At 36.4% G+C, this 20,942-nt stretch overlaps 1 protein-coding gene across 2 annotated transcripts in view; it reads left to right on the top strand.

Annotated features, from left to right (window-relative positions):
• GRIK1 (glutamate ionotropic receptor kainate type subunit 1) overlaps positions 1-15,213 on the top strand; it is a 147,319-nt gene extending 132,106 nt beyond the window's left edge. For both annotated transcript variants that reach the window (XM_077118806.1, XM_077118805.1), the window contains one exon: positions 14,824-15,213. In XM_077118806.1, coding sequence (XP_076974921.1) covers positions 14,824-14,979 — 156 coding nt within the window. In that variant the 3' untranslated portion in view covers positions 14,980-15,213. The remainder of the gene's footprint in view (positions 1-14,823) is intronic.
• The last annotated feature ends 5,729 nt before the right edge of the window (positions 15,214-20,942 follow it).

Raw genomic sequence — 20,942 nt, 5'->3', positions numbered from 1 at the left:
TTTATACTGTGTAATCAATAGAAATTGTTTCTGCTAAATGGGTGTTATTAATGCTACGTTTCTACTAAATATACATATCCATAACATAATTATTTTTAAAAGAGGAAACTCATGTTTGCTCGACACATTGGATTCAATGTGCTAGAAACAGGTGCACTGTGTTGAAACAGAGATCTCTTCGGAACATATAGACTCCTGTATTTGTGAATATTTACAAGATTCTCTTATTGCATCAAGAGAATGATCAGTCCCAAGCAGTTGTCTTTAATCTACCTTTCTGAATTAAAAATAAGCAACTCTTCGCTCATGAAAAAGGAGATTCAGACTTTTAACAGGGCAAAGCATGAAAACAAAATGCTAATTTTATGGAATTTCCATTTTTGTAAATTCTTTTCCCTTCTCTTTCCTTCTCCTTGCCCCATGTATTCTGTAGAAATACACAGTTTCAATCCACCCAAAATCATACCTATTCAATAAGCACAAGTATTAACTTTTAATTCACCTTGAGTCCACTATTTAAAATGTATTATTTAGACAAAGACTTAGAGATGTCTTCACTTTTAAATACTTGAAAGATGTGATCCAGAAAAAGAAAACTTAATTCGAAAACTTCAATGTCACAGAAGAGTCTCAGTAAATCAAACATCACTCACAAAGGTACAAGGCAGTCAAGAGGGATCCGTGGGTAGAAATTCATTAACAGGCTTTCAAATCACATTTGCTTATAGAGCTTAAAAATCTTCTGCAGGTTCAAATAGATAGTATACACCAGGTCTCCAAGGAATTGTGTTTTTCGTCCAAGCTATATGTTATTTCCTTCAAGCTCCAAGCAAAATCCTGATCTATGAACTCATTCATAGCATCTTCTATTCACCAGTCACTCGCCCTCACACTTTGCATTGATGAATATCTTTTCACAAGATGCTATTTCATTCCTTTTCCCCTCACCCAAGATTGAGTAGTTGTTATTGGAGCAATCTTTCCTGAGAATTGCCACTTGGACACTCATTTCTCTGGTTCCTCTGCCATTACTAATTCATTCCAAGTGTGTGGGGAGAGAAGGGCAAGGAGGAGAAAATAGAGGAAAGCATTTCCATGCACATCAGTTACAGGTCCCTATAGATTTATTTTCTACCTGCATTCAAAATGCTGCAAATAATTCCCACTCTAACTCAGCTTGCTGACATGAAGAGCCAACTGCATACTTAATTTGTTGTGATGGAGGATGTCAGCTCATTCTTCTGGGCTTATTTCCCCTTCACAATTGAGTAGGGGAGTTGAAGATGCCTTTCATCTTCCCTTAATATGTGGTCAGTTGGTTTTTGTTCTCCTCAAAGGGATTACCTTTTGACACTTGAAGCAATCCCCCAAAACATATTGCTCAGAAGTAGAGCTAAACCATCAGGGCAAACATGCAGCATTTTGCCTTCTCTTTGCTTAGTTTGAAATGGGTTCCAACTTTTTTCGAATCATGGATTGCTCCAATCAATTGTATATTTCCCCAGGAAGGTATGCTCAAGAACATTGACTCATACTCCAATTTTTTCTCAACCTTGCTGCTTCCTTTAAATAATTGTACTTCTAAGAAAATATCTATAAATTACACTAACATTTATTTATTGTTATTGAAGTAAAAGCAGCATACTTCTTGCCTTAGGTCAGAGTTCAGATTTTCATAACCAATGGAATGAGATGTTGACATAAATACTCTATTATTCTTAGTTTCATATTTCATCGATTCCGTTTATAGAGGGCACAAATTACACAAATTTAGTTTCCCATGGACTATTTAATACATTTTACTATTTAATAAATATTGACTTCCCAAAATAAAAAAAATTTAAAGGTGACTGATGATGTATAGATGATGTATGGCGTTAACAACAATCCACAAAACTTGCCTAATGCAGAGACCACACTTTTAAAATGTAACTCAGAGATTTTGAGAAAAATGATCCCTTCAAAAATTAATGTTCATAAATTATTCTACACAATACACTACCTCATTGTGATATCCACATACTATTGCATATTTTCAAAATGTTTTATATGCTATCGCATTTGATCCTTTAACCAAGTTTATTTCCATTCTACTTGAAAAGAAATAGACAGGTGCCTGCCCATTCCCAATGCCTGTCCATGCCAAAAAAAAAAAAAAGAAAAAAAGAAATAGATATCAGAGATTCAGTGATTTCGAATCATAGACTTTAGAATCAGAAGAGAATTTTCTTAATCAGTCAAGCTCAGGTTCAAGCTCTACTATGGCCACACAATAAATGGCATAGGCAAGTTATTGAATTTCTCAGTCTTGGTTTCCTAATGTTTAATACTAGGACATAATTTCGAGATTATAAGTTTGTTCTGAATTAGTACTTTTAAAAATGGGTTCTATCAGCCAGTGTTTACTCAAATAAGTTTTCCAGGGATAAATAATTCATGGGTTACCCTGCTAAACATTCCTTTACTGCATGACATCTCAGTGTGTGAAGTATATTATCATGCATTGAGAGATTCTGATAAGATGAAAAAGTATCCAGCATTTCCCAAAACTGTTAGATCACAGAACCTTTTTTCTCCACAGCATTTTGATAGTGTTCTACAGATCCTATTCCAGGGAATATTGTTATGATAATATATATTTCATCCAGTAATGATGATCCAAAACATCTTCCATGCATGGCATATGGTAGTACAGTACACAATGGTATGCATTATATTGTTATGTGGGGTAAATTTTTAACTTCTCTGAGCCTCTGTCTCTCAACCTCTCTCCACCCGGACCCCACTACTTTTTCTAGCACAAGCACTAAAATTCAATAACAAAACTATTGAGCCCAAGAGAAGGACCCAAACTGGCAAAACATGAAGATCTATAGTAGAAGTTCTGAACCCCACTACTAGAAATTCTAATTTAACTAGTCTGGAGTGAGGTGCAGGACAACAGTAGAATTTTAGGAAGCCCAGTTCATTCCAATGTACAGTAAGAGTTGAAAAATACAGGTCTAAGACATAATGCTGTGTAGCTATTTAGAATTCAATAAATGCTTGCTCATTATTGATTGATTGAGTAAGGTGTTCATTCCAAGTACCATGTAAAACACTTAGCATCTAATATTCCAAAGACCCTTTCCTGGGATAATTAAAAACTAAACTGTGGACATCTCTGAGATATAAATTTCATGATATTCGATGGAAAATCTTCATGGTTAAGTGTGAAATGCAGGGCCAACCTTACTCAAAATTATCAGGTAGATAGTTTAATTCTCTTTCTGTGTCCTTTTCCTTCCTTAAGAGATCTCTATTTGTTTTAAACACCTAAGTTCTTTATACTTTCCTTTTTCTCCTTTTATACTACTCTCAGACAACCAATTCTTGCTATCATGTAAATGACTGCTAAGATCACACTGACATCCCCTCACATGTCCACTATATTTTAAATGAATTTTAGGGAAAGAAAAAAAAAAGGCTTGAGCATGAAGGAAACATTCAAATTCTCTATTTTTAAGCTATTAGTTCTCAGAATTTGATTTACATCAGAATTGCCTGGGGAATTTGTTTAAAATGCAGATATTTAGGCTCCATCTTCAGAGATTCCTACAAGATTGGCCTAGTCCAAATCCTCCTTTTTAATAAAGCCTGAAAATGAATCTTAAAACTAGTTGTATACATTCGTTTTCAGAAAAATGAGCTTGAATATAGCAGTTTTCCCCTAAACTAGTTCATATATATGAATTTTCATGTAAGCTATCTTCAATACACGAGTTTCTTTTAAATAGTTTTCTATACACGTGTTTTCTTTTTAGCAACCCTAAGTACAGCAGTTTTACTTGAAAGCAGATGGTAAGCATGATCTCATTAAAATTAGTTTGAATATAGAAGTTTTGCATCAAATTAGATGGCAAATGTGAATATTTATTAATTCTAGCACGTTATCTATGGGTTATGTCTTAAGAAATATATGTTAAAGTTTTTAGGAAGAAAGCAGGGAGGTATTCAAAGAGTGAATGAATGCATCAACAACTATGAATGAGATATTATTGTCTGTTTTGTTTCCTAATAGATCTGTCTCTAACTTAACAGAAAAAGGGAGAGAAAAAAAAACTTCGTATTTTATTTTGTTTTGGACTAAAATAATACAAATGGGCTTATTTTAGTATTTTTTAAGCAAAACTAGAACTATCTAAGGAATACATGGTGGGTAGGGACCTTGCCCTTGGGAAAATCACCTGGATCATCTTATTGCAAACCTAGCCAATGAAAATTATTTCCAAATAACCTCACTGCATTTAACTAGCATTATATTACATCCTATATAAGCTGGCTGTGACAAAGCAACAATGCAATGAATCCCAATTAGTTTCTAAGCATATGACCCTTATACTCTAAGGTCTATTTCCTAGCAGGCAATTTAAAAGTAGCCTGAACAGCCTTGAGAAGCTAAAGGAAAGCAAAGCATTCTTACTTATTGTATGATTTTCTGCACATCTAACTGTGCCAAATGGCATTATTAATTAACTCTTACAGATAATGAAAAATTCCTGCTTGATGCTGCAGTTTTAACTTGCCTTTAGGAACCATCTCATTATGCTTCTCACAGTTATGGAATTTTATGTCCAGATGCACAAGCAAATTACAATCATTTTTACTTTCAAAATCCCCTCCACAGAGAGTAATATTATGGAAAATGGGATTCCTCCTTAAATTTTCAAGGCAATCCTATGTACAAAGATAAGGGCATTCTTATGATAGAAAACCAACATATGATGTGCTGTGTGGTTTCACACCCTGAAGAATCTGAATTGTGTAGTTGTTCAAGCAAATACATTTAATTGCCCAAACTGTTCACCAATGTGTAACCAGATCACAATGTACACATTAGATATACACAAAAATAATGACCACTATGGTTCTTCTTATCAAGTAAAAAATATTAATGTGGTTTGACCAGAATTGGTTTTCTATCCAAGTTTTCAACTGAATAAAATGTTCAGACTAAAATATTCAAATATTCAGATTTTTCAACTTTAAAACAGAAGATTTCCCTGAACAAATTAAAAAGTTAATCTTTAGCAACTCTGTGGCCGACTATCTATCACCCATAAATACCCTGCCATAATTTATCTTTCCTCAGTCTCACTTGGCACATTATACAGATGCTTTCAAGTATCTTTGGTTTCACTTCTGCTGCAATGGTACCAACTTATTTAGCAAGATATTTGAAGAAGTCTCTTAATCAAGTCATACGCGTAATTGTGCAAAGAGGCTCTACTTTGCCTGGAAACCCAAACATATATTAATTATCAGAAAAGCCAGGAAGCAATTAGCATCCATTCAGAAATAACTTTCCCAATGTCTTATAACCCAAATAAACTCTGAAAGATGTGTGTGGGAAAGATGATTGGGACTCACAAGCCAAGAATCCACATCCCCTCACTGCCACTAAGTAGCTAGAAAGTGGGAAGGAAATTAAAATACAGAGTCAGTGACTATCTTGAATATGTTAAATTCTTATTACAATAAGCAGAACTACCTGTCCCTGCCCAGTACTTCAAGGTAGAAATTCCTTGTCTGTATATAGACAAAGCAACCCAACCTGTCATTATACCATCAAGGAGAAAGAGTTCCCATTCATTCAATCATAAGCAAATCATTGTAAAGTACAGGTCCCAGGAATTATTCTTTACTTACTTTGATGAGCCTCCAGAATTGGTATGTATCTATGCAGCTGTCCAAAGCTATGGAACTTATTGCATGTTGAATCACAATTCAGGAAAGGGAGAGAAAAATGGAGCTGGACTACATCAACTATTCTGTAAGTGGAATTTAGGCATCTCTGTTAAGAAGAGACAAAGGAAAAGGATTGCATGATTTTATTTTTATGGGTTTTTTTTCCCTACCCTTCCCCCCACCATCCAGCATCAATAAGAATTTTCTATATGCATTGCTTCCAAGCAATAAATCAAACTCTTAACTTTGGAGTTTTATGTAAACTTTACCAATTTTTAACAACGACAACAAATTTGAAAATCATGGCTTTGTTTACAAGATCCAGGTGTGCTTCATTGAATAAATCCATTGTTTTAATTTAAAAAGTTTAGCACTAATTAACAAGAGCCAGAACCCAGAAACTAAGGTTAGGGAAATCCGTGTGAAAGATGGGTTCCTATCCCATTTTCCTACTCCAGACCAGTTTTTAATCTGCAGAAAAAGAAGAAAGAAAGAAACAGAGAGAGAGAATAAGGAAGGAAGGAAGGAAGGAAGGAATAGGAGGTAAGCTCCTAAGTCTTACATGCTACTTGGATCCTTGAGAGGAGCCAAGTCTCAGTTTTGAAGGGCAAAGAAAGAGAAACTGTCAGAAAAATTTAAAAGGAATTTGGAACAGAAAATTCCATTGTTGGCTTTACAGGGCGTATCACAAGAGACAACAAAACTTATAGAGAAATCTTGCATTCAACTGTCTTCTGAATGGCAGAATTACTATGTCTAGGCAATGAACCTATGAACAGGTTCAGAATAGTTCTGCTCACTCCAGAGTGTTCCAGGGAAAAACATCCAAAACTTTCTGTTCCTTCTCAAGTAAGAACCTTGAGACCATGAACTCAAAGACTTTAGGTTGCGGTAGAAAAGTTACAGAGTGGGACCATACATAGAGACCATGATGGTCACAGGTATCTCAATATCCATGACCTAGTAAGTTGATCCACCCCCATGGAAGCCAAAAGGACAGTAGAATTTTCCCAGTTGCCACCTCAATCACCAATGCTGGGCTCTCTATAAACCTCTCTTAAGCCTGGCTGACCCTAAGGGAAAAAAAAGAAAGAAGGTAGGGAGAGTCCTGCACTAACAGAGCCATTGACCAAGAGAAAATTAAATTTTAAACCAAAAGTGTGTTACCTTAAGTTGACAAGATCCATTAGCAGATTAGGAACCTCTATGCTGAGTTCAGTTATAAAGAAAAAAGACCTCAAGTAGTTTGTGCACCCTGAATTCATAGCTTAAGAAATACTTATACTCACTACAAATGTGCATAAGTATCCTAAAGACACTACATGAACTGCATACAGGCACTGTGGGCAATCTGAACCCTAGGTCAAGGTCAATTTAGCTCAAGGGCAGGGCCATTCCCATATGAGAAGGGGCATGTAAAGAATTTCATGGACATTTATTTTACTTACCTAGCTCAGCTTCTGACTTGCTAAAAGTATCAGGTATTCTTCCCTGTGAGGTGAGGGAAATCCAACCACTACAGTGTCATCTCAGGTTTTAAATTCAAAGGTCTGGTCATATATTTGTGAGATCAATATTTAGAGGAAGAACGCAGGCTCTGAGCCAACAAGAGGAGCTAAGTCAGGGTTGAGAGATGTAGTGAAATCAGAGGGCCAGAGAAGAAAGCCACATCGGCCTCTGACAGTGCCTAGAGAAAAGAAAAAGTTACTGTGAAGCATTTGAATTGGAGTGTAAACCCACATTTCTGCCACTCTTTAGCAAGGGGAGCTACTTAACTCTGCATTGCAAGGCCCACCAGAAGCCCAACTCACCCCAGAAATATCTCTCTGCACTCTGGTCATAGAGCTTGGCTAGGCCATTTTGCATCCTTCTCTTCATGTCCATCATCCTACACACAGTCACTTCTGTGCCCCTTTGTGGATCAGAGGAATGTTTCAGTTACTCTTGAGCATCCTTCAGGAACCATAGGAGACTCAGAAGACAGCTTAAAAGGCTGACCTGATGACTTGTCCAAATGACATTTCTCCTTTCAAGTGACCGCCTCTTCTAAGAGTCCAAGCAGAGCATGTGACCCAATTTCCCTGTGCTCTCAGGTCCCCCAAACCTATGAAGCTGCTATTCTTATCCCACTCTATGGGTCTGGACCCTAGAAGTGGGGCCTTTTCTGATGTATTCCTCAATACTTGGACTCTGAGAAAGACTCTCCCATCACATGGTTGGACTTTTTCCCTTGAGAGTAGAAAAAGAACAATTGTATTATCACACTCCATCCCTAGTTCTATTGCTGAATCCCAAAAGCTCTATGCTTGTTATTGAAAGCTAAACGTTTACATTAAAAAATAACTTCTATATTTCTTTCAAACCCATGGTTATTGCAATTAATAGCTTTAAAGATAGCACCATCTTCTATAGATCTCACAAGAGTCTATTTAAGAGCTTAAAGCTGCAAATTTAATCTTTTTTTTTTTTCTGTACCATTATATCCTGAGGACAATGCATATAAAAGCTCTTGCTTCAGCTTTAAAAGTAGTAGGGGAAAGGATTGACATTCAGAAGAATTGAAGAAAGCACATGGATTAATATCAGAGTGTTATATTGCCTCAGCATTAACTTTACTTCTCAAAGTTTTCCATGCAATTATCCCTAATGTTAGAGAAGAATGAATTTATATCACCATCTTGCCCCAAAATTTGGGGCGTATAGCCCAGAACATCCACTCAAGTGCAAAACTTCTTAAAGAATTAAATATATATACATATATATATGTATATAGTATATATATGTATGTGTGTGTGTGTGTGTGTGTGTGTGTGTGTGTGTGTAAGATTGTGCATGCCATTCCACAATATACCTATATTTATTTTAATGGAAAAATACGTTTTTTTGTAAACAAAATCTTCAAATAGAGGTAAAACCTCTAAAAGATGATGCATACGTATCGTCTTTGAGTAACCATGGTATATATTGCGTCTCCATAGGCACATTTTCATGGTTTGAGGATCTCAGATAGGAGAACATTCTAGGGTTCATGCAAACAGAGAAGTTGAGATCTACGATCTAAGAGAGCAAAAATGTTGTCCCCAGGCTGGAAATGCAATAGCAAAGATGAAATAGGAGGAGACAAGAGATAAATAGAACATAGAGATGGAGAAAATGTGACATTAGGGAACCAGGAAAAATGAATTAGTGGAGTTCACATGCTATAGCCAGAGGAAGGGAAGTGGGTTGGCTATAGGGAGTGCTTACTTACAGGGAGCCAGTTTGAAGCATCAAAATTTGCATGGAAATGAATTGGTCAAGGAATGGATGCTGGGACATGGGGATAAGGGTGGTGACCACACTTTGAAGTTTTAGCTCAATGTTAACATTTCCTCCACCCAAGATTTTTGATGCAGACCCAGGAGGTGAGAATCAGCTCCAGCACAGTTCAACAGAACTACTGTTCTGGAAGCTAGTATGACGACCAACTTTTAACCTTTCTGATATACTTTTTAAAAATTCATGGGTGCATGAAAGATGGCCTGTGGATTCTGAATAAACCCAGAAAATTAATAAAATCAGAGTAAGTGTGCCCAAATCCTTGGCTCTGGAACCCAAGAACTTCACCCAAAGATGGTGCCCACAGAGCTACTCCAAGAACTGTCCCCTGCTCACCTTCATATAAATAGTGAGGATCATTCAAGACTGGTCTCTGCCCTTAGAAGGTCATCAATTTTTCTGTGAAGAAGGAGTATCTTCATCCAGATAGGTGACCAGGCTTCCCAAAGTCTTACAATAGCAAATCCATTAGAAAGTTCTTCTGTCCCTATTCCTAAAAAAGTTCCCTGATTCAAGTTCTAAAACATGTTGAACATTCTAGGCTTCCTCCCACTTTAGGTTTCAGAGTTAAAAAAAAAAAGAAAAGAAAAGAAAAAGAGTTAAGAATCTGAATGCCTTGCCTTTCTTGTGAATAGTAAAATTCCTTTTGAATATTGCCTCCAATAATCTGACCAAGTCAATAAAATAATAATAATAAGTACCGATAATCTGATTATTTCTCAGTAATCCATTCCTCTAATATTCTAAATTTTACTGAAAATGGCCTTCCCAAAAAGAATTCACAGCTTGCCTTCAACTTCTAGCATAAAATGAAAGATTTTTATCTCTATAATATGACAATAATAGTGTCTGTATCCTTTTCTTCCAGCACTTCCTGTGTCCTTGAATAATAAATTAAAAGGAGAAAATATACGAAACATAAAAATGATATTATATTATTGGCTAGGTCAGAGCTTCTAAAAAATAATCTGTCAGAAAGACCCCTAAAGGTATGCATCTGGAATAGTTCTCCTAAATGCGGTAATGAATGGAAGCACTGAATGCATAAACAGTAAACATACAATAAGAAATAAATCAGATATTCACAGTGTAGAACACCAAGTTTGCAACTAGTGTGAAAGACAGCCCTGCCTGGGTCCCTGCAACATTGCAAACTCAACTCAAATTCCAGTACAACAGAACTTTTCCTATAACTGAAAAAAACAAAAACAAACAAACAAAAAATCACTCTCCTCCCCAGACCATTTTTTTTCTAAGTCAACATGTTTTAAATACAAAACAAAAAGAATTTGATTAGCATCTCTTGTACCTTCCAGGGAAGCATTTGCAATATAAAGATAAAAGTGCAAGGAGAGATGGAAAATTTATATTCAGGTGGCACTTGCTCAAGAAATCAGATATCTGGATTCTTGTAATCCCAAGGAGGTGTCATACAGTCCTCAATTTTAAAGAGAGACATGCCAAAGGGGAAGGGAACGAAAGGGTCTCATGAGAGACACATCACAGGCATGGCAGAAATGAAGAAGAGATATGACCTTCTGCAAAACCAAAACAAGCAGGCAACCCCTCCCTTTAAAGACAGGAGACCTCCAGTTTTAGCTGGAGCTGGAGTTCAGACTTCGATTTTTCAGTTTCCTTTCTTCTAAAAGGGAAGTGAGTCCAACTCCTTCTTGACACACAAACACACACAACACTACTTTGGATAGTGTAAGGAACAGTATAAATTGGAGTAACATACTTTTATTACTACAAATTCATTTATAAGCGAATTGCCCACTCAAATTTGTCACCATTGAGTTTCATTATAAATAGGTTCATAAACACCATAGCTGAAACTGAAGCACCAGCATTCTGACACCAGGTGTCAATTCTCAACTATAATTACTGATCACATATGTGGATCCATTAACAATGAAAATTTCATCCACCAAAGAAAAATGGGAGGACTTTAAGTCCCAGTCACTGGGAAATTTCCAGCCCATACACTTTTCAGCATGGATAGCCTACCCTCAATTGCCCTGGCTCTGGAGCAAGTTGACAGGTAGCTAGTTGAATTCCATTATATCTGCTAGTTTCTGATTAAATTAGAATGTAGGATGTTTAAACCTTGAAGCTTAAATGTCATTTTTCTATGGAACTGTGTATATAGGGAAGGTTCAGGAAAACCAAGCCCAGCAGAAGCTTTGTAAAGCTACTGTAATTTTGATTTCTATTCAGGAGCTCAATCCGTATATGGTGCACATATCTTTAACTCTGAGATTACAAAATGTGAATTCATCAACAAATACGAGCTCCTCCTATGCGAGTCTGGTGAGCATGACATTCAGTTTCATTTCCTGTGGATTCCAGCTTGTGTGAGTCACTTCAGTGTGTGGTCGGCAGGGACCCTAAAGGTCATCTTACCTTGTGACTATAGCAAGTACTTAGAAGCAGAAAGGTCAGCCTAGTATTTTGCCATTTTCTTTTTGACAGTTGGAGACAAAGTGACACTCAAAAAAAAAGAAATCATAGCTTGTGACCAAAGACAGAGAAGCCAGACAACTGATAAATATCTATATTCACTCTCATGCTGGCAGCAGAAAAATGAATGCTTGGGGTTAAGATGTTTATTGTATTTTAAAGCAATGTAAAATTTGGAGGAAAACTTCCTTTTTAAAGAAAAATCTAATTGAAGCATACCATCAAGATAAGATCTGTGGCTGGCCCCTCTCCCCAAAATAGTGAAAGAATGATTTCAGGAAGTTCTTTCCTCATTGTGTCTCGTATGGGACCCGCACAAGAAGACTTACTTTGCTTCAACATAAAGTAAATTGAAGGGTCTAAAAATAAATGCCTGAGAGTTCAAACAAAACTCAGATATTGGAATTTGTTAACATATTTTATAGGAAAACAATTCACTAAAAGCTATTTATGGTGATTGTTTTACTTTGTAAGCTGCCAGAATGCAGTATACCAGAAACAGAATGGCTTTTTAAATAAGAGAATTTATTAAGTTGCAAATTTAAAGTTCTAAGGCCATGAAAATGTCCAAATTAAGGCATCCAGAGAAGATACTTTAACTCCAAAGAAAGGGTCGATGAAGTTTGGGGTTTTTCTCTCAGCTGGGAGGGCACATGGGAATGTCGGTTCTCTTTCCCTCATTTTGTAAGGCTTCTCCAGGGGTGTTCCTTTCTGCATCTCCAAAGGTCTCTGGCTGTGTGCGCTCTGTTGGTTCTGCAGCATTTATAAAATGGTTCCCTTTTAAAAGGTTCCAATAAGCAACAACTTTGAATGGGTGGAAACACATTTCCATGAAACCATCTAATCAAAAGTTACCAGTCACAGTTGGGCGTTCACATCTCCATGGAAACAATAAAAAGTTCCAACAATATTGAATGAAAATTAAAGAACTTGGCTTTTGGGGGTATACAACAAATGCAAACCAGCAAAGTGATAAAAAAAAAAAAAAAAAGATTCAAGGCGTCTTGGCCTGCCAGGACTGCTATAAGAAAGCAACAGACTAGCTGACCTGAACAGCAGAAATTCATCTTCTCACTGTGCCAGAGGCTAGAAATCTGAAATCAAGGGCCATGCTTCTTCTTAGAGGGGAGAAGCCATTCCACATCTCTCTCTTGACTTCTGGTAGGTGGCTGCAATCCACAGTGCTCCTTGGTTTGTAGTGGCATAATTTTATCTCTCCTTTTAGGAACTAAGGTCAAATTGGATTAGAACTCACCTTAATTCAGTTTGGCCTCATCTTAACTAATAGCATTTTCAAAGACTCTATTTACAAACAAGTTCCCAGTCCCAGGACCAGGGTTTAGAACTTGAACATGTCCTTTGGTGGACATACTCAATCCATAACACAGGTGTTAGGAGATTTCAGGCAGAAGCAATTGAGTTTGGAAAGTCAGATGGACTGAGTTCACACACACACTTTTCTTCCTATTACCCATACTTCTTGGGCAAGTTTCTTAATATCTCCAATAATAAATTTTTCCCATCTATTTAATGGTTATCATAATACCTTCATATAAGGTTCTTGTGATAAATATAGTAATGTTTGTAAAATGCTTGACACGCCTTCTTTTCCTTTCTCCTTTCCTACCATTTTCAAGATCTCCCAGAAATCAGAAACCTCTTGTGCAAAAAATCTTACATTGAAAGAATTCTCTGAACAAAGTTGCAAAATCTCATGCAGCGCTATCAGTGACATTATGAAATATTCATTTGATTATAGTAGCAGCACATAGTGAATTTCACAGAAGTGAAATAATCTTGCAAAAGATTATTTTGCAAACTTCATTTGTAATATACAGTTTTTCCTAAAAAAATTTTTCTGAATCTTTTCTTTGTGAAACATGGCACTCCTCCCAATTCTCTGAAGCTACCACTTGCCGTTTGAAAGAGAATTAATATGCATTACCTGGATTTTCATTTTTTAGTATCACAAAACAAGGGAAATGAAAATGAAACCCTATAGAAATGTGTGCTTAAAAGATATAGAAAGTTGTGTGAAAACTAGATTTTTATAAGATGTATGTGTGATAGGTCAATAATCTAAATCCCTAACCTAAAGGTTTATGTATGGTTTTCAAATCAAGTAAACTAAAACCCTAAAACTTACCAAACTACATCAAGTCCTTTTTGGAAAAAACTGAAGTGTAATGAGTATAAAATAAATGCTCTACATTGATTTGCAGAGCCCACACTGGATGGTGGGTTCTTTGTATATTGAAGATACCAATTTCTTTCTAGAAAGCACTTACAATCTAGATAAATCATCTAGTGACATGTTGTCATTTTGACTTTCGACTATATCCATTTTGTGAGCAATCAGTAAAGTAATACTTGCTTTTTCAAATGCTTTACCAAAGGCTTTGGTTTCATAGAGGATGCTTTAAAATTAAACTCATTATAAACAGTGCCACATTATAGAAATCCCTATAAAGAGGAATTTATCACTCAAAGATGTTACCTTGAGTGGAAGAAATAACAGAGAATTTATATTTAATTGGGCCATTTATAAACTGTGCATGTGGACACATATGCTGTGTGTAATTTTAATGGATCTATTTGTATACATATATATTTATGCCATTTGTATATGTATAACATTTTACAATCATAATTTCATTTTTTTTCATATTATTCACCATTTTTGCTATGCAGTGCAATGCCATATTATTTTCATTTCAACCACAGCTGTCTTATTGTTACTGCCAGATCTCTGGTTTTTTTTTTTTGAGAAAATATACAATTTAAAATTGTTTTTTTTTTTCTTTTTTTTATCAGAAAGGAAAGTCATCAAGAATTAGATTTTATTTTAGGAACAAAGTAAGGTTTCATGGGAGAAAAAAACAAAGCCTTGGTGTAGAGAAGGTTTGTTCATTTTCTATAGCATTACTGAAGTGCCCGTATGCTTGATAAATCTATCAATGTTTGGATCAATCTAAATGGGAAAAAATGACTTAATTTAACTCTCGTTTGGTGTCTCTGCAAAGGTAAGTTGTCTCAAGAACCTTGAGTTTTCTTTAACTGGGTAGTTTTATACTACTGCATCTGGGAATGAAACCCCAAAGTTTGCCCAGTTAACTTGCCTCAGTTTCCCCAAGTAGAAAATGTGGGAGGTCAATGGGTGGAGGAGGAGGTGAGGGGAACTTCTGGGAATGTACCTTGTGGATAAGTTGCCTTAAGACCAATACCTTGTTTTCATAAAAATTTAGGCAAGAAACAAATCAGCGAGAGGATAGAGGTAGATTTGATTAAACTGAAGCTCTATTATTTCATGTTCTCTAGTGTCTCTCTTTCAATGCCATCATGGAAGAACTAGGAATCTCACTCAAGAATCAGAAAAAGTTAAAGAAAAAGTCAAGAACTAAAGGGAAATCTTCCTTTACAAGTATCCTCACTTGTCATCAGAGACGAACTCAAAGAAAAGAGACTGTGGCCTGATCCAAGAAAACACCTGTAGGAAACTTTCAGGGAAATAAAAAGATATACACAGGACAGATTTTTAGTGAAAGGACTTCTGATAAGTGTGTGGTGTCTTTCCATATATCTGTATACATAACTCAGATTATGTATACAGATATAAGAAACACAAACATTTAAAATGATCGTAGAGATGTTATTTGGGAATTGTCACCAGTTCTTTTCAAATGAATTTGTATACTCACTTATTTTGCATTTTCTCTTTCTCCCCCAATAAATTGCTGTGTGTGCTTTCTAAATAATAATAAAACAACAGTGTGGGCTTTTTTCCAGAGCAAATTTAAGTGTCAATCTTCTCCCCATCACTTGCCCCCATTCACAATATTCCAAATCACAGCTAAGCATCCTCGGTTGTTGAGCTTGCTATTTGGCGACTCCTCTTATCTGCTTAGAAAGACACAGTCATTTCTGGCTGAGTTAAAGAATACTTTTAATTTGTACCAAGCACCTAGATACTACAGTAAATTGAACCATTCATCTTTGTATTTCAAAATCTAATTTTATAAATGATTTTAAAGTGAAGTGGAGCTGCAGTGAGTGTATGATAAAAAACATATTAAAGACAAAATTAGTTCCTAAAGTAAAAGGTATGGAAATCAGTGAGAACAGAGCTCAGATGTTAGAACAGACAGGACCTTGATGTGGCTAAAACGCAAACTGTAAAGGGGGCTAATATCTGGAGGTAAGAACCACTCTAGCTGAGGGTAAAGAGAGAACTGATGGTAGAAAGTCTAAAAAGGAGAAAAGATGGAGGCCACCTAGAAGGCTTTCTCAGTAACTCAGGAAAGATATTGTACCTAATCCAGGATAGTGGCAGAGAGACCATAGGATTGTAGAGGTAATTTTGAGGCACAATTCAGATGGCCAGAAATTGAGAAAGTGGTCACAAGTGAAGATCAGAGTCAAAGAAAATACCCAGGTTTGGGCAATAGCTTAACTGGGTAGATGGAGGCTCATTCATTTCTGGGAAACAGTGGAAAAGGAGCAGTCAGTGGCTTAATATTTCCTATAGTTAAATCTCTTTGATTTCTTTAGGATTGTTCTATAACTACAAGACACTTTTAATCCAGTGTCTTAAGAGTTTAATTACAAAAATATCCTAGATATGAAAAAGAAAAAAAATCCTTAAAATGGCAATTATAGATTTGGGACAGATATTTTTCTGTGATTGTAATAAATATCCAGATTTAGGATTAATCAAAATTTTTGATTAACAATGCATAGAAGAAAATCTGAGTAATAAGGTGTTTTGGTTTGTTAATGCTGCCGGAAAACAATATACCAGAAATGGATCAGCTTTTTTAAAGGGAATTTATTCAGTTGTAAGTTTACAGTTCTAAAGTCAATAACATATCCAGACTAAGGCAGCCAGAGAAAGATACTATTCTAGTTTGCTAACTGCAAGAATGCCATATACCAGAAATAGAATGGTTTTTTAAAAAGGGGGAATTTATTAAGTTGTAAGTTTACAGTTCTAAGGCCCTGAAAATGTTCCAATTAAAGCAAATCTATAAAAATGTCCAAATTAAGATACCAACAAGAGGTTACCTTTATTCAGGAAAGGTCAATGAAGTTCAGTGTTTCTCTCTCAACTGGAAAGGCACACTGAGAACATGGTGACATCTGCTGGCTTTCTCTCCAGGCTTCTTTTTTCATGAAGCTCACCTGAGAAATGTATACCATCTTCATCTCCAAATGTCTCTGGCTGCATAGGCTCTGTGGTTCTGTAGCTCTGTCATGGCTCTGTTGTGGCTCTGTGCCTCTTTCCAAAATGTTTCCTCTTTTAAAGGATTCCAGCAAACTAATCAAGACCCACCTGGAAATACCCACAATTGGGTGTGTCACATTTCCATGGAGATAGTGTAATTAAAGTTTCCAACCTTTATTATTGAATCAGGATTAAAGAAACAGCTGTTCCCATAAGATTGGATCAGGATTAGAAGATGGCTTTCTGCAGTGCATAATCCTTTCAAACCATCACAGACACTTGACTCAAGAAAGGCCAATAGGTTCAAAACATCTCTGTCAGCTGGGAAGGTACGAGGCTGAATTTGCTAGAGTCCTTGGCTTCTAGTTTTGAACTTCCCCAGGCACATTTACTTTCTGCATCTCCAAATGTCTGAGTCTCAGGTTGGCTCTCTCTGTTGCTCCGAGGTTTGTCCAGAATGTTTCTTCATTTAAAAGAGTCCAGTAAATCAATCAAGACCCACCTTGAATGGGTGGAGTCAAATCTCCATTTTATCAAAGGCCACACCCACAACTGGGCATGAGCATATCCTTGGGAATAATCTAATCAAATTGACTCACCCACAACTGGGTGTTTCTCATCTCCATGGAAACAATCCAATCAAAGTTTCCTACCCTAAACAACAGGTCTGGCCCCACAAGATTGTACAAAGATGAAAGATTCTGGGTACATAACAGTTTCAAATGAGCACATAAGGAACTCATTAAGATGCTTGCATTAAAAACCTACAGATAGAAATAGGAGGTATCCAACTAGCTGATGATGGACTAGAATCGCAGTATATCACTCGGGGAAAATACAAAGTTTATTCATTCACTTCACTAAAAATGGGACCAAAAGTATTGTATTTTACATTTTTTAAATGTAACAGTGTGATTTTTTCTTTTATTTTAGAAAATAAAATATTTCTGTGGAAAAGGAAGTATACCAATTTAGGATATCTAACATACATTGGGTGCCAATCTATTTTATAGATATTTTAAGGCCCACTAATTTCCCTCCTCTTCATGCTTCCAAAACTGATTTTTTTTTATTTTTTATCACAGAAATTATGGTTTTACAGAACAATCATGCATAAAATACAGGATTCCATAGGCTTCCCTTCTTTAAAACCTTGCATTGGTGTGGTACATTTGCTACAATTGATTATAGTGCTTTTTTATAATTATACTATGAACTATAGCCCATGGTTTAACTTAGGGTTCACTGTGTGTATAGTGCGATTTCATGGATTTTTATATTTTTATTCTATTACCAAATAAACAACCTAACATTTCCCCCTTTTAACCATATTAAGATATATATTTCAGTGCTATTAATGATACTCACAATGTTGTGCGCCGTCACTACCATCCATTACCTAAACACTTCCAGCATTCCAAGTAGGAACACTGTGTACTTTCAACCTTGACTCCATAACCGAATTTTCATTCAAGGTATATAATGTTTGCTCTAAACACCTTTGTTAAAAATATATTGAATTAGGGGGGTGCAAGGGTAGTACAGTGGTAGAATTCTCGCCTGCCATGTGGGAGACCCGGGTTCAATTGCTGGCCCACACACTTCCCAAACAAACAAGCAAATAAACAAACAGAAAAACAAACAAAAAGTCAGCAAATGATGAATTTCTTACAATAAGGGGATACTCCTGTAGAAAAAGAATGAAATGTGACCCCCACCATACCGCATACAAAGAAAAAAGTATATATATATTTATATATATATATATATTGAGTTAGGTAAAAGTGCAAACAACACTTTTTTATATCATCTACTCAAAGTAGTTGCATAACCACCTCCTTTCCCCTAATATTCCCAACCTGAAAGTGCATTTGGCACATATGTACATGCCCATATTTCCATGCATGTCTGTGTGTATTGAGATGAAGAACAGAGTGAACTGATGAGTTCAGAGGAGGTAGCCTAGGACTCTGTTTGGAGCCTGGTCCAGAAAATTCCTTGGGAACAACCATTAATCTTTGAGATTTTCATCCTATTCACTAAAGAACACTGACTCACACAGAGTTATGTAAAAATCAATCGTAAAGTTAATTAAACCTAGATCTAACATTTCTTCCTTCAGCAATTTCTTGACGCTAAGAACAAAAGACTGCTCAAGATTGCTTCCTGAATATCAAGATATTCAGGAAGAGAGAGGGAGGTAAGTGGTGATTGAAAGATGATCTTCATAGTTAAGATTTATTTTTCTTGGCTTTAGTGTAGGAGATATGGGGAAGAGATACAGCTCACTACTTGCTTTAACTCCATAGAGTTGGAGATGCACCCAGGGGTTCATAATTTTTCATTTCTAGCCTGGAAGAAGATGGGGGACACAGAAATGCAGAGGAAAGGTGTTAAAGAAAACTAAATGAAAATAAGGCAGGTTTAAGCAGCACTGTTTTTTCTCTCAGCACTGCTGCATTAACTGTTTCTCTGACCTGAAAGGATTAAACTAGTCCTTAATCAAGAAGCCCCTGTGATTTCTATTTTGAAAGAGGAATAATATAGGTGGTAATAGGGTCTGTTCAGGGAAAGATGACCCCCGAAGGTATCAACACAGTGTGAGTTTTTTAAAAGAAACATAAAATCCCCAAGTCCCAAATATGTATACCCACCAGATTATTCCCAACATCAGAGAGAGAAGAAATTGGAGCATTGGCTATAATGCTTCCAAGAACCCTCTTCAATCTATGTTGTGGCATCAGCACATTGGCTCAACTCATTTCTTATTTAATTCCTCCAACACTAGATCAATGAGATGAGGACAAGCATTAACTGCCCAAGGGTGTTGTTCTAGTTTGCTAGCTGCCAGAATGCAATATACCAGAAACAGAACAGCTTTTTAAAAGAGGAATTTAATAAGTTTCTAGTTTGCATTCTAAGCTTGAGAGAATGTCCAATCTAAGACAGCCAGAGAAAGATACCTTGGTTCAAGAAGGCCGATGATGTTCAGCATTTCCCTCAGCATTTCCCTCTCAGCTGGAAGGGTATGTGGCAAACATGATGGAATCTGCTGTGGCTTTCTCTCCTGGTCTCTTGTTTCATGAAGCTCCCCGGGAGGCGTTTTCTGTCTTCATCTCCAAAAGTCACTGGCTGGTGGACTCTCTGCTTCTTGTGGATATGTTATTCTGAAGCTTTATACAAAACACTTCTTTTATAGGATTCCAGTAAACTAATCAAGTCCCAGGTCAAATGGGTGGAGACCTGTCTCCACCTAATCAGGTTTAAAACCCACATTTGATTGAGTTACATCTCCGTGGAGATAATCTAATTAAAGGGTCTAACTTTCAGTACTGAATAGGGATTAGAAGAAACAGCTGTCTTTACAAAATAGGATTAGGATTAAAACATGGTTTTTCTAGAGTACATACATCCTTTCAAACCAGCACAGGTGTCAAGGGATGTCAGAAGTGTTCAGGGCCAGAGTGAGTCAGTCACTCCACTAAGGCAATAGAGAGCTTGAAAAAACATGTCTATGGAGTACAGAGGAGGCAAAGAAAGTCAAGGCTGAAACTTCAAATGTACACTATGCTTTGTTCTGTTTTGTTTATGTATCCAAATGGAAATATTTTCTGGTTATATTTCTTAAAAAATAAAAAAGACAGTGTAGAAGAAAGGAAAATGAGAAATAAGAACAGTAAATTTAACAGAAGGAAGACATGCATACAATATTTACATGTAATTTCTTACAGTCCCATAAGCCTTGGGAGTGAATTGCCAACATTAAACCATTCTGACACATCAACATTTAGAAACCCAGAAAAATGCAGAGCTGGCTTAGTAGTCGAGTGCCCTCATAGTTATGTCACTGGGCACCAAGGAGACTTGCTTTTAAGCTTTGCCCATGAAATACACAATTAAGAGAAGTTTCTTTGTTTTTAATACAACCTAGTCAATTAACAGAGACTCCAAAATGGATTCATGGGCATGTGTTTTCTGGATAGGTTATGATTTTATTCATTGTTTCTCCCTTTTCCCTCATATTCCATCTCTGTTTCCTCACTGGAAGAGGGACCGGACATCTTCATTTGCCTCGGATAGCTCTGCATTAAACCGGCAACACCAGAGCCCTATTGGTTAATTAAGCACCTCCTTTCTCTCGCAGAATTTTCCTGGTTTGGACAATAAATCCTAGACTATTTTATTCATTGGTCCTCCACCTTCTTCTTTGCAGTCA

The sequence above is a fragment of the Tamandua tetradactyla genome, chromosome 10 (assembly GCF_023851605.1).
Source record: "Tamandua tetradactyla isolate mTamTet1 chromosome 10, mTamTet1.pri, whole genome shotgun sequence".
NCBI classification, from domain to species: Eukaryota; Metazoa; Chordata; class Mammalia; order Pilosa; family Myrmecophagidae; genus Tamandua; species Tamandua tetradactyla.
The sequence above is the reverse complement of the archived record's forward strand: the minus strand, read 5'-3'. Positions and strand labels throughout refer to the sequence as shown.